Genomic DNA, 15,066 nt, shown 5'->3' with positions numbered 1-15,066 from the left:
ACAGTGGGCCTTTGCACACAATTCTTTTCTAAACCGAACAGCATGCAATAATGGAACAGAACACCCCACCTCCACCTTACCTGAATAATGGTGAGAATCGGCTTAAAGGCAGGGTTTTTTTCTTGCAACAAACTCAGAACTTCTTTTGAATTCTGAATGACTTCTCTACATGAAGAAAGAAAAGTAACATGATAACTTCTTTACTGAGGACTAGAAAGGATTTACAGACCACATTTTCGTAGGAAGTTTGTGATGGAAATCACTGCACAGCCAAGGATGCTGCCCACCCACGTGTGGAAAGTGCAGGGGAGGGGTGACACCGAAGTCATTAATACTAACTCAGGGGGAACGGGGACCAGCTCGTTGTTCAAAGTATACAGAGATGAGCACACGCGATGTTAATGGCCATTTTTTCTAGGGTCGAATTTTTCACTTGTTTTTTCCAAGTTTACAATAATAAGAGTTTTGATTAAAGGAAAATCCCTCTTCCTTTCCGCACCACCCCAACTGGTTTGGGGTCCATGGAGAAAGGACACTTAAGGGAAGAAAAGATTGTGACTGGAAAGCCAAGTGCCAGGCCACATAAATAACAAAACAGAGTTTGAAGAAGGGGTTAGGAAGGAAAGGGCAGACAATGTTACAGAAACTGTGGGGACACATCAGAATTTGACAAACTGCCAGAGATTCTCAGGGACAGCCTCTTCCTCCCCTGGCACCTGCAGTCTGTCAGTGGACCTAGCAGATGTCCAGCTGGCCTCCCAGCCTCCACCTCATCACCACTGCAGGGGGAGGGAAAGGCATGAGTGGTGAGTGAAGCCAGGCTGTCTGTCTTCAGCCTTCTGAGACGAGTGACCTCAGGGGACCCCTTCACCAACACCCGACAAGACGCTCCTCACTAGCATATAAGGGTCTCTGGGTTGGCTTCTATAGTACGTTTCCTTCTATAGTACGGGGGTCTCCATGGGTGAAAGCTGATAACAACCAACAACACATGAGTTATCAATGGGATAGTGTCACAAGAAGACTGAGAGCATTCATCAGTCATAAACATTCTCAATTATACTACGGCTAGTGTTTCTTCACGGTTGAGAGGTCTCCAGAGCTCATTGTAGTTTGGTTTAGCATATGAACACCAGAGGAGGCTGTGTTTGAACTATGGATCTTGTGGTTCACAGTCCAGCACTGATCCGAGAGTGCCACACCAGGAGTCCGGTACACACATGGCCGCTTTCAGAACATGCTTTGTGAGCCAAGGTATGAAAATCTGCCACACATCAAAAGGCCTGGGCTACTGGTCTGGTTTAGCTTAGCTGATGAAAGTAGAAGCCTGGTGCCTCAGCAGTTAAGTGCTGAGTTCCCTGGCTACTGACCCAGACTCTGTCGGTTGTAACACAGGAGTGGTTCCATGGGAAAAAAGGCCTAAGCATCATTCCTGTAAAGATACAAACACCTCTACTGTGAGGAGTCCTGGTGTGGTACTGTGGGACAGTGCTCGCGGCCACAAGGTCAGCAGTTCAAATTCACCAGCCACTCCCTCCTCGGAAACCCTAATCGGAGCCCTGGTTTGGTGCTGTAGGATACACATTCTACCACAATGTCGGTTTGAACCACAAGATTGATGGGTTCAAACTCACCAGCTGCTCCTCGGAAACCCTAAACAGGGTCGCTGTGAGTCGGGTTAACGACAACTACGAGAATGAAGACCATTCTTAGCAACCAGACCATAGACATTCCAGAGAATGTGGACATCAGTCTGAAGGGACGCAGTTACTGTGACGGGCCCAGTGCAACCTTGCAGAGGGGCTTCAATCACATCAACGCAGAAGTTAGTTTCTTTGGGAAGAAAAGGAAAAGATTTCATGTTGACAAATGGTGGGGATATAGAAAGGACTGGCCACAGTTCACACTATCTGTTGTTGTTGTTGTTATATGCCGTGGAGTTGGTTCCGACTCATAGCGACCCTGTACAGGGTTTCCGAGGCTGTAAATCTTTACAGGAACAGAAAGCCTCATCTTTCTCCTGCGGAACAGCTGGTAGTTTCAAACTGCTGACCTTAAGGTTCACAGCCCAACTCATAACCATTATACTACCTGAGCTCCTTTCACATGGTCGGTAGCCATGTGCAAAATATGCTCAAGGGTGTTCCCCTGGGCTTCCGGTATAAGATGAGGTCTGTGTACTGTCACTTCCCCATCAACACTGTTATCCAAGAAAGCTGAAAAAGGAACCGTCCAACAGGCCTATGAGTAAGATATACAAGTTCTCCAGCTATGACTTCTAAGGCCTATCAGTGATATTTTTGATGCAATAAAATTTATCTAACAAAACCAAAAACAGATTACATACATGCGACACTGTGGGCTAATGCGTCAGACTGCGAAACCGTTTGAACTGCAAGGTCGGTGGTTCAAGCTCACCAGCTGCTCCTTGGAAACCCTACTACACCGGGTCACTATGGGTCGGAATCAACTCAATGGCACTTAACAACAACAATAAGAAACCCCACAGGGCAGGTCTACCCTGTTGTATACAGTCACAAGGAGGAGTTGGAATCAACCCAAAGGCAAGAAGCGATGAAGACAAGCTCTAGAATCCATGCGCTAGAGGGAGAGATGCTCAGAAAAGGCTGAAAGGCCTTGAAAGTCTCCCCCCCAGGAGTCATCTTTTCAGTGTTCACTGGCCGGAACACAAGGAATTGGCTGGCATTCAACTGCACAAACCCTAGTTAGTTAGTATGCTAGTTAACTAAGTTGTTAGTATGCTATAGCTTGTTTTTAAATATTTGGGATAAAGCAACTGATCTCCCAATGAACTACTGTGTTGATAAATGAGACTCTCTGTGAACTTACAAATCACTTTTAAAGGAGCACTCTAATCAGTCTGCCGGAGGCCTCTCCCAGCCCTTCCCCAGGGCCATGCCGCCATGTTGGTTCCTTATTCCCACCCAGTGCTGAGAGACACTGGATTGATAGGCCCAAGGGGTTCTAGCAATGTGTGTTAGAATCACCTTGGGAGCTGGGGCGAGGCCCAGGAATGTGCATTTTAAACAAGGAGACATAGAGTGGGATCCCAGCCCTGGACTCGGAATCAAGAATTCTTTCATTTAAGTGTGGACAATTTAGTTTTCTCTGAACCTCAGTTCCCTCTGCTGAAAAAAGGTATAAAAAATACTAGCCAAAATGAATAAAAAGGTATAAAAATACTAGCCAAATTGAATATATATGTATTTTCAAAGTGGTAAGTGCACATTTGAAAAAAAAGGAGGGGGGGCAGTAGAGGTAAATACTGTTAGCTGATGGTGCATGGATTGTTAAGCACTGCAATGATTGTTTGAATGTAAAACTGATGATCTGCTCTGAAAGCCTTCACTGAATTCACAGTAAAAAAAAATTTTTTTTAAGAGTTACCAATAACTGACAGTACATGGAAGGGATTACAACCATTGTAATAAAGCAAAGTATATGATTTGTTGAATGTGATCTACTCTGTAAACTTTCATTCAATTCACATTTAAAAAAAAAAAAGGTTTAAATACAGTGCCACATTACCCTTTTTTTAAAAAATCATCAGTGTATAGATTTTTCTGTGGCCCAAAGCTACCCTTGAACACTAAAAACATTCATACAGATAGCAATCATTTCCCCAGAAACTCCTGGTCTTGCCCACTGCTCATTAAAATAATGGAAATACATATAAGTCACAATAGTTTAAGAAAGTAATTCTATAGTAGTGGTTGTTTGTTGTTGTTAAGTGCTGTCAAAATGGCTCCAACTCATACCGATCCTGTATAGGGTTCTGAAGCTGTAAATCTTTGTAGGAGCAGAAAGCCTCATCTTTGTCCCATAGTGCAGCTCAAGACCAGGACTTATCCTACAGAACCATTATGCTCACCCCCTTCAAATAGTGAGGGGGTGATAAAAAATTGACTAAGGGAAGAGGGGCTCAACACTGTAACCAGTAAACTAATAAAACAAACTAATCAACCTCCTCCCCCATTCAACTTGTTGCATGTTGTATTTTGATCTTTGGAATTACTCTGTTTTTTCTTACAGATACAAGCAAGGCTTGAAACATAGGAGTTACCTCCCTCAATAAATCTAAAATGTACCATAAATGTTTCTAGTCAAAGATTTTCGTGCCTTGGTTAGAGAAACTGGCTTGTCAACCTGCATTCTGGATTGGGAAGAGTTGAAAGGATTCATGGGACCCCTTGAAAGGCTTAGTTCATTTCCAGATGCCGTCTGAAATTCAGCCATCTTTCACATCACAGGTGTGATTCTGCAAGAATCTAATAAAAGTTAAAAATCCTATGTCCAGAGTGTCATCGTATTATTAGTTTACTTCATCTACCTACAAGTAAATATAATTTATAAATCTTTATGAATTTTTGCTTATAGGAGTCCTGGTATGGCGCTGTGAGCTAATGCTCTGAACTGCAAAGTTGGTTTGAATGACAAGGTTGGTGATTCAAGCTCACCAGCCACTCCTCAGAAATCCTGTACAGGGTTGCTACAGGTCAGAACCGAGTCGATGGCACTTAACAACGATGAGTTACATCAATGTAACAGTGTGGTTGAAGGACTGAAGGAGTTCCTAGGGTTTGAAACAATTAATATAACAGACTGTTCCCAGAAAAGTTGGAGGTTTGAGTCCACCCAGAGAAAAATCAGCCATTGAAAGACCTGGTGATTAACTTTTCAGATATGTGTCCATGAAATGAAGCAAGAACTAACATACTTGGGCTCCTGGATATCTATTCCAAGTGACTTTTAGCCAGACCTGGGGCCCTGTTGTGGCACTGTAGGATAAGCACAGGACTGCTAACTTCAAGGTTGGCAGTTCAAATCCACCAACCACTCCTTGGAAACCCGATACAGGGTCACTATGTGTCAGAACCAACTGGAAGGTACTTAACAACAACCACACACACACACAGTCCCAGTCCTGCAAAACCTGTGGAAATCTCTTTCAGGACTGAGACTTTTCTTCAATGACGCACATAACTCACTCGAAAGGTAGAAGAATGCAGGCTGTGATGAAGTCCCTACAAGAGCAGGACTGATAAGTTTATCGCAGCTGTCACCTGGCCAACAGGTGACACTCCGCTGAATGATGAATCCCCGTTTCAGAAATATTAATAATGTGCTTCACAGAATCACTAGAGTATAGCAACATCCAAAAATGCCTTAAAAAGTCAGAGACAGTATGGTTTCCGTTTTACCTGTGAACAAACTTAGGTCAAATAGCGTGCCTAAGTGCTCACAGCTACTAAGTGTTGAGGTTGAATTTCATAATTTTATGAAGCTCTAATTCACTGATACAACACTTTCTTCTCATTAAGAACAGGAGTTAGGCAAACTACAGCCCACACGTTTTTTAAGTCCATGCATAATCTAATCATGATGTTTACATTTTAAATAGCTGAGGGTGGGGGTGGGGTAGAATCAAAATAAGACTATTTGGGGCATGTGAAATTTATATGAACTTCAAAATTTAGTATCCACAAACTAAATTTTGAATTTCATCAGTAAAAAAAGTGGAAATTTCTTTTTTCTCTTGTTACATTAAGTGTTTATGTAGTATCTTCAAGTTTGTTTGCTGGCCCACAAAATTCAAAGCATTTACTATCCGGCCCCTTTATAGAAGTCTGCTGGTCCTTGTGTGGTGCTGTAGGTTAACCTGCTAGACTGCAAAGTCACTTTGAACCACAAGGTTGGCAGTTCAAGCTCACCAGCTGCTCCTTGAAAACCCTATACAGGATTGCTATGGGTCAGAATCGACTTGACGACACTTAACAACAAAAATAATAGACAACATCTGTTGATGGCTTAGCATGTGACCATTCCTGGGCTATGCATTTTGTGCATGCTTTCTCATTTAATCCTTATCATGACGTTTATTAGCGTAGTGGTTATGAATCGGGCTGCGAACCCTAAGGTCAGCAGTTCCAAACTACCAGCTATTCCGCGGGAGAAAGATGAGGCGTTCTGCTCCCATAAAGACTTACAGCCTCGGAAACCCTGTACAGGGTCACTATGAGTCAGAACCAACTCCACGGCACAAAGCCACCACCACCACCACCTAACGTTTGTCACTGAGTTCATTCTGATGCAGATAAACCTATGTGTATCAGAGGAGAACTGTGCTCCACAGGTTTTCAGTGGCTGATTTTTTAGAAGCAGACCCCCAGGTCTTTCTTCTGAGGTGCCTCTGAGTAGACTCCAACTACCACTTGGTTAGCAGTTAAGTATGTTCATCGTTTCTATTACCCAGAGTGAGCCTGTGAGGTGGGTATTGTTCCACCATTTTCAGGAGGCATGGGAAGACTGGCAACACAGGGCAGTGGGATCCTAAACCAAGCTCTGGGTCTCTCTAGGAACCCCCTGTTGAGCACACTACTCATCTCTAAGGCAGCCATGGCTTTAAAGAGAATGAAATAAACAAACACAAATCAACCCAAGTGCCATCTAGTACATTCCATCTCAGTATATAGGGTTTCCAAAACTGTAAATCATTAGGGAAGCAGACAGCCTCATCTTTCTCCATAGGAGCAGCTGGTGGGTTTGAACTGTCAACGTTGCACTCTTCCCTGACGATCCATCAGTGTTCTGGACCAATAAGACCCTACCTTCATGGAGCACCCATTCATGGTGAAGGGACAGACAATAATAGGAAAGCCAATAAAACAACAAAAGTTTCAGGTAGTGATGAGGCTCCTGAGAGAACAGGAGACAGGGTGGTGGATTTGGTTGCCCCGTCTTCAGACTCAAACTACTAAGATGGCTAGGCTATAGAACTTGCAATAAAAGGGAGGGAAAGGGAGCGACTGTTTTCCTTGGACGTGATAAGTTCTGCAACTGGATTGCTATTGTTAAGTGTCATCGAGTGGGCTCTGACTCATAGAGCGACCCTGTATAGCGTTTCCAAGGAGCTGCCGATGAGGTTAAACCACCAAACCATCCACATTGCGGTTCAAACCAACTCTGAAGTTCAGCGCATTAGCCTGCAGAGCCTAGATGTTGTTGTTGCCAAGTGCCGTGGAGTCGATTCCGATCCATAGAGACCCTGTATAGGGTTTCCGAGGCGAAGCTGGTGAGCTTGAATCACAGACCTTGCAGTTCAAATGGCTTTGACCCCAAAGCGCCACGCCAGTAAATATGATGTACTTACATTTTTCACATGTAGGGCAATTGTTTGTAGGAAGGCTACATAGTTGTCGCCCCTTGTGACAATGAACCCAAATTCCTGTTGGGTGTGGTGTAAACAGAGGAACCATTCTTGAGGCACCCTGCTCTGAGCACACCCCTGGAATGCATTTTTTTTTTTTTAATGTGAATTGAGTGAAGATTTACAGACAAGATCATCAGTTTCACAGGGAATCATTAGTTTGCACGCTCAATGCTATTTATTGAATGGTCAATTTTATGGTATTTTGTCACATTTAAAAAGAAACTGGATGACCCAAAAGAAGTGCAAAGTATAGATGTAGCATTCAGAAAGAATAAAAGGTAATAAACGAATCGACTCCTTAACGTCATCAGCCACATCATGGCGAGCTTCAGAAACTGATGTTATTACAGAGTGTGGGGGAGGATGACAGAAGGAAAGGGTGGAGGATGTTAAAGGGATGCTGCTCAAACCTCCTCAAGGCCGGGTCTGGGCTACAACCTCAAGCAGGCCTGGCCCGCACCCGGCTGCTCCGCGGCCCGAGGCAGTGTTGGCCTTGGTGAACACATTTTTCCAGGAAGCGCCCGACAAAGGCTCTTCTCACTCTCAGAAAACTTGAGAAATTAAGTGGCCCGTGCGCCGAAGCGAACACAAGTCATCTGGGATTCCGGCCTCATCCTGCTTAGGATGGTGTGGCCGGGTCTATCTTAACTTCCCCAGAAACAGATGTTGTAAAAGCTATTCAAAGAGGCAGAGGAGGCATGCAGGAGGGCACGCCTTCCGCGCCCAGCCGACCCCACAGGAACCAGGCAGCGCGGCGCCCTCACGGCGCCTTCCCAGTGCCCCAGCTGCTCTATTCGCTCTCCTCCCCTCGGCCACCGCGCCGCCTCTTTCCGGCGGGGGACGCGCCCCGCGCTGTTGCATCAGAGCCCGCGGCGGGGCACACGTGGAGCCCGGCGTGCCGAGCTGGCGGCACCCGCAGAAGATGCCTGCCCCCGGCGCTCATCCTCCCGCTGGGGCCGGTGCCGGCCGTCTGGCTCCTCCACGAAATCGGCACCAAACACTCACGCCCGCCCCCTCCAACCCCCCCGCGCACCCCATCCCGACTCCTCCGAGAGCTGTGCGCCGGCTGCCCCCTTTGGGTCCTTGGCACTCACCTGACGATGGCGGTCCGCGCGGGGTGCGCCCGGCTGCTCCGGCCCCGACTGCTCCCGGCCTGGTCGTCCTGCAGCCGCCGCTGCCGGAATAGGCCCTCCGGGCCGCTGCCACCACTACCCAGGGCCCGGCAGGGCGCACCCAGGCGGCACGGCGGGGCGACGGGCGGGCGGCGGAGCGGACGCAGGAGGAGCGGCAGCCGAGTACTCATGGTGCAGCACGGATGGGGCAGCGGGGACGCGGCAACAACTCCCGGAATGAGCGAGAGCGCTGGTCCTCCGGCGGCGCGGAGATACAAGTGCCGAGCTCAGAGGCGCAGCAGCGCCAAATCCCTCCGGGTGTGGCGGGCGGGGACAGGCGGGGATCACCGGGTCCTGCCGGTAACGGGCCGGTGGCGGGAAGAACCCGGCTCTTCCTCTTCGGCCGCAGCAGGATCCCCTAGGGGGCACTGCACCTAGGCCGTGACGTTCGGAGGGCGGGGGCCTGCGAGGGCCGGGCTCTCGGGACCTCTCGGGAAGGCTTTCTGGCATATTCAGGGAATACTCGGAATCCAAGACGAGGGGCCGTGGCGAAAACCCGGGATCCCTTCCTTTTTCCTAGGAGTCTAATAGCACTCTTGGTCCTCACGTGGCAGTTTGCATTCTGAATAGCAAGTGATTCGCTTAAATAAGAGAGCTTGGGTTGCTTTATGCGGGAGGTGACCTAATAGTGAACGCCTATTAGGCACTGGACAACAGGATCGGCGGTTCAAATTCTGTTGTGCATAGGATCGCTATGAGTCAGTACCGACTCGGCACCTAACAACAACAGCAACGTCCAGAAAAGCAGCGACACCAGAGATGGAGGCAAAGATGATATGGAGAGAGGGAGCAGCTGAGGACTGTAGATTCATGGAAAGAGAAAGGCTGCGTGCTGGCTAGGAAGCAGGCTTTGCAGAATGTGCCCTTTGGTTGTTTAAATGACTATATAGTCCTGAGTGTTTTCGTGTACATAAAAAAAAGAAACAAGCAAAACTGTTGAAGGATGATGCATGGAGGTGATTGTAATCATTGCAGTGAAATGAAATGTAATAAAATGAGTGTCAAACTAATGTTCTCCCATAAAAATTCACAATATCACTCAATTCACAGTAAACACACACACAAAAAAAAAAGTTTGTTGCTGTTGTTGTTAAGTACTATTGAGTCAATTCTGAATCACAACGACCCTATACACAGCAGAACAAAATACTGCCCAGTCCTGCGCCAACCTAACAATTGTTATGCTTAAACCCATTGCTGTTGCCACAGTGTGAGGGGCCAAGTCTTGCCTTCCTGGCTTCTAAGGAGCTTTCTGGCTATATTTCTTCCAACACAGATTCGTTGTTGTGGAAGTTCATAGTGCTTATAGTATTCTCCAACACTGCAACTCAAATGCATCAATTTTTTCTACAATCTTCTTTAATCACTGTGTAGGTTTCATATGCATGTGGGGTTATTGAAAATACCATGGCTTGAGTCAGGTGCTCCTTAGTCCTCAAACTGATATCTGAGTACTCTAAAGAGGTCTTGACAACAGATTTGCCTGATAGAATATATCACTTGATTTATTGACTGCTGCTTCCATGAGCATTGATAGTGGATACAAGCAAAATGAAGTCTTTGACAACTTCAATCTTTTCTCCATTTATCATGATGCAATTGATTGATCCAATTTGAGGATTTTTGTTTTCTTTACATTGATGTGCAATCCATACTGAAGGCCATGATCTTTGATCTTCATTAGTGAGTATGTTAAGGTCTTTTTGCTTCCAGCAAGCAAGGTTATATCATCTGTATATTTGAGTCTTCCTCCAATCCTGATGCCACAATCTTCTTCCTATAAGCCAGTTTCTAAAGTAAATGTGATGAAAGAATACAACCCTGTTGCACACCTTTCCTAATTTTAAAACATTCAGTATACCCTTGTTCTGCTCGGACCATAGTCTCTTGGTCTATGTACAGATTCTTCATGAACACAGTCAAGTGTTCTGGAATACCCATTCGTCACTATGTTGTCAATAGTTTGTTATGATCCACATAGTCTAGTAGCTTTGCATATAGTCCATGAAGCAGAACTAAATATATTTCTAGTTGTCTACTTTCAGCCAACATCCATCTGATGTCAGCAGTGATATCCCTAGTTACATGGTCTCTTCTGAATCTGGCGTGAGTTTTTGACAGTTCCCTGTTGATGTATTGTTGCATCTGTTTTTGAATTATCTTAAGAAAAATTTTGTTTGCGTGTGATATTAATGATACTGGTCGATGATTTCAACATTCCAGTGGGTGACGTCTCTTTGGAATGTAGTGGTCTTCCAAATTTCTTGGCATAGGTGAGTTAGTTTTTCCAATGCTGCCTCAGTTTGTTGAAAGATTTTAATTTGTATTCTGGAGCCTTGTTTTTTGCCAGTGCCTTCAGTGCATCTTGGACTTCTTCCTTCAGTACTATTGGCTCTTGACCATATGCTACCTCTTGAAATGGTTGAACATCAACCATTTGTTTTGGTACAGTGACTCTGTGCATACCTTTCTTCTTCTTATGATGTTTTCTACATCATTCAATATTTTGCCCATGGATTCCTTCAATAGTGTAAGTTAAGACTTGAGTTTTTTCTTCAGTTCTTTCAGATTCAGAAATGTTGAGTGTGTTCTTCCCTTTTGTATTTTATAACTCCAGGTCTTTCTTTGCACATTTCATTATAATGTTTGACTTTGTCTTCTCAAGCTGCCCTTTGAGAATTTCTGCTCTGTTCTTTGACCTCTTCACTTCTTCCATTTGCTTTAACATCTCTACATTGGAGAGCAAGTTTCAGAGTCTCTTCTGATCTCCATTTTGATGTTTTCCTTCTTTCTTGTCTTCTTAATAAACTTTTGCTTTCTTCCTGCCTTATGTTCTTCTTGTCATGCCACAACTCTTCTAGTCTGCAGTCATCAGTGTATAATGTATCAAATCTGTTCTTGAGATCATCTCTAAGTTCAGGTGGGATATGTTCAAAGTCATATTTTGGCTCTCGTGGACTTATTTTAATTTTCTTCAGCTTCAGCCTGAACTTGCATATGAACAATTGATGGTTTGTTCTACAGTCAAGACATGGTCTTTTTAGGGGCTTTTTTTTGGGGGGGGCAGCTTTTTGACCACTCTTCCTACAGATGTAGTCAGTCAGATTCCTGTATATTCCATCTGATAGGTCCAAGTGTATAATCACCTTTTATGTTGCTTTAAAAAGGCATTTGCAATGAATAAGTCATTGCTCTTGAAAAATTCTATCATGTGCTCACTCTCCAGCATAATTTCTATCACTGAATCCATATTGTCCAATGACTAATCCTTCTTCTTTGTCAATGCATGTGGATTCCAAGTTGGATCAATTTCAGACTAAAGAAGTTGATAGAATTTTTCCGTTTCGTCATAACTAGTGTTAGTGGTCGGTGTAAAATTTTGAGTAATAGTGGTATTAAATGGTCTTTCTTGTAGACATAGAGATATTATTCTATAACACACAGCGTTGTATTTCAAGATATATCTTAAAATATTTTTCTGATGATGAATGCTACACCTTGTTGTTGTTAAGTTCCTGTCAGTTTCAACTCATAGCTACCCTGTGAACAACAATAGACTGAAACTCTGCTGAGACCGTCGCCATCTTCATAATCGCTGTAGTTGAGCCCATTGCCCCTACCACTGTACTAATCCATTTGGTTGGGGTCCCTCCTTACCAAGTATGATGTCCTCCTCTAGGGACGGGTCCTCCTAATAATAGGTCTGAAGTATGAGAGATGAAGTCTGGGCAACCTACCCTCTAAGGAGCACTCTGGCTGTACTACTTCCAACACAGATTTGTTGTTCTGGCGGTCCATGGTTCTTTTAATGTTCTTTCCCAACACCATAACTCAAATGCATCTTTTCTTCTACGACTTTCTTTAATCATTGATCAACTTTCACAAGTATATGAGGCTATTGAAAATACCAGGATTTTGGTCAGGTGCACTTAAGTCCTCAAACTGACATCTTGGCTCTTGAACACTCTAAAGAGGTTTTGTGCAGCAGTTTTATCTAATGCAATGCATCGTTTGATTTCTTGACTGCTGCTTCTGTGAGTGTTAATCCAAGCAAAATAAATTCTTTTGACAACTTCAATCTTTTCTCCATTTATGATGGTGTTATTTTTTGGTACTGGTGTGGTGCTGTAGGATAAGCAAGGTTGGTTTGAACCACAAGGTTGATGGTTTAAACTCACCAACCACTCCTCAGAAACCCTATACAAGGTCATTATGAGTCGGAACCGACTCAATTGCAGTTAACAACAACAAATTGATTGGTCCAGTGGTGAAGATTTTTGTCTTCTTTACATTGAGTTGCAACTCAGACCAAAGCCTGTGGTCTTTGATCTTCATCAGTATTTTAAATCCTCTTCACTTTTAGCAAGCAAGACACTACATCTGACAGTATTCTGGTGCTATTCATAATGTTTTTATATTCCGGCACTATATCTGACATTGTTCTGTTGCTATTCATAATGGTTTCAGTGGTTAGTTGCCTCTCCTTCCTAGTCTGTCTTAGTCTAGAAGCTTAGTCTGGAGACCTGTCCACCAGGGGTGAGCCTGCTGGTATTTGAAATACCAGAGATAACTCCCAGCATCACAGTAACACTCAAGTCACCACAATATGACAAACTGACAGACGAGTGGTGGCCATAAAGGTTGCAGCCTTAGAAACCCTATGGGGTCGTTCCACCCAATCCTGTAAGGTTGCTATGAGTAGTAATCAACTTGACAGCAATGGGTTTAGTATGAGAATTGGTGGCAGAGGTATTACCATCATTTTATAAACGCAGAAACAAATCCACAGAAGTTCTGCTCTCTACAGCATGTAAATATCAGAGACCACACTGGAATCACCATTCTCCTAACCTCTGAGATTTTATTCTTAAAGTGAGACCCATTCACGTGAGAGACATTCATTGAACACTACTTGTTATGGATTGAACTATTTTCCTCCCAAAATGTGTGTCAGCTGGGCTGGGCCATGATTCTCTGATTTGGCAATCATGTAATGATGCAATGTGACTGTCACTTGATGATTCCCCTCTGATCGGATGTGATAAATAAGAGGAGATTAAAGGTAGGCTGTAATATCCGTAATCCTATCACAACTCTGAGCTCTGGTGTGAGCTGTGAGTTAATGCGGCAGATTTCAAATGTGTTTGAACTGCAAGGTCAGTGGTTCAAAGTCATCAACTGCTCCTCAGACACCCTATACAAGGTCGCTATGGGTCAGAATCCACTCAATGGGTACTTAACAACAAGATTAAGGGTGCTGCAGGCCACGCCCTTGGGATACTCCCTGACTTAACAACAACAACATCACAACTCTGACCTACTGTCAGGGAGTATCCCAGAGGGCATGGCCTGCAAAACCTTTTATCTTGTTGTTATTGTTAAGTACCCTTCAGGTCAATTCAACCCTGTATAGTTTCCTAGGAGCAGCTGGTGACCTTGAACCACCTTGCAGTTCAAATGGCTTTACAGTTTGGCGCATTAACTCACAGCACCACACCTTTGATTTTACAAGGGAATAAAGAGAGACAGCGGTGAGCAGGGGAAGGACCTCCTACCTCCACAAAGCAGAGTCAGGAGTGGAGTATGTCCTTTAGAAGTGGGGTCCCTGCACTGTGAAGCTCCTACCCAGGGAAAGATTGATGCCAAGACACCAGGAGATCTCTAAGGAATGCTGGGAATATTGTTAGGTGCCATCAAGTCAGTTCTGACTCATACAGATCTTGTATAGGGCTCCTAAAGGAGTTCTGGTAGCGAAAAGAGCTCTGGTAGCATAGTGGTTATGAATCAGGCTGCTAACCTCAACGTTAGCAGTTAGAAACTGTGAGCCCTTCCGTGGGAGAAAGATGAGGCTTTCTGCTCCTGTAAGATTTACAGCCTCGAAAACTGTGCAGGGTCACTATGAGTTGGAACCGACTCCATGGTACTTAACAACAACCACAACTTAAGAGTTCCTAAGGGGTGACTGGTGGGTTTTAACCGCTGACCTTGCAATTAGCAGTCCAGTGCTTATCCTACAGCACCACACAGATGTGAAAGGAGACTACGACCTCCCTAACTTAGCTGGTGCTCTGAATCTGGATTTCCTGGTGTGGCGCTGTGGGTTAATGTGCCAGACTGCAAAACCGTTTGAACTGTAAGGTCGGCAGTTCAAGCTCACCAGCTGCTCCTCGGAAACACTATAGAGGTTTGCTATGGGTGGGAACCGACTTGACGGCACTTAACAACAACAACAACTCTAAGGAGCTCTGGTAGCATAATGGTTACAAGAACCTCAGGGTCAGCAATTCGAAACTACCAGCTGTTTCGAGGGAGAAAGATGAGGCTTTCTGCTCCAGTAAAGATTTACAGCCTCAGAAACCCTGTACAGGTTCGCTATGAGTCGGAACCAACTCCACAGCACATAACAACAACATTCAAGGATAGGAAACTTGCAGAAATTCAAGCCAGAGTCATAAGGAAACATGAAGCATGGATGGATCCTGGCTGAAAGCAAAAAATATCAGAATGATGCAAAGGCATCCTGCTGTGTTGTTGTTGTGCCGTGGAGTCATTCCGACTCATAGCGACCCTGCATAGGGTTTCCAAGGCTGTAAATCTTTATGCTGAACAAATAATACGAGAAGCTGGGTTCTATGAAGAACGTGGCATCAGGATTGGAGGAAG

The 15,066-nt window shown here is 44.6% G+C and overlaps 1 protein-coding gene across 1 annotated transcript in view; it reads right to left on the bottom strand.

The window, feature by feature from the left end:
- MTHFD1L (methylenetetrahydrofolate dehydrogenase (NADP+ dependent) 1-like) overlaps positions 1 to 8,534 on the bottom strand; it is a 241,094-nt gene extending 232,560 nt beyond the window's left edge. Inside the window, exons 1-2 of the mRNA XM_006874349.1 lie at positions 8,326 to 8,534; positions 81 to 165 (exon numbers count right to left, since the gene is read on the bottom strand). Of these exons, the coding sequence (XP_006874411.1) occupies positions 81 to 165; positions 8,326 to 8,534 (294 nt within the window). The remainder of the gene's footprint in view (positions 1 to 80; positions 166 to 8,325) is intronic.
- Between the last annotated feature and the right edge of the window lie 6,532 nt (positions 8,535 to 15,066).

The sequence above is a fragment of the Chrysochloris asiatica genome, unplaced genomic scaffold, assembly GCF_000296735.1.
Source record: "Chrysochloris asiatica unplaced genomic scaffold, ChrAsi1.0 scaffold00271, whole genome shotgun sequence".
In the NCBI taxonomy this organism is placed as follows: Eukaryota; Metazoa; Chordata; class Mammalia; order Afrosoricida; family Chrysochloridae; genus Chrysochloris; species Chrysochloris asiatica.
Note: the sequence above shows the minus strand (reverse complement) of the source record. Positions and strands in the feature narration are given on the sequence as shown.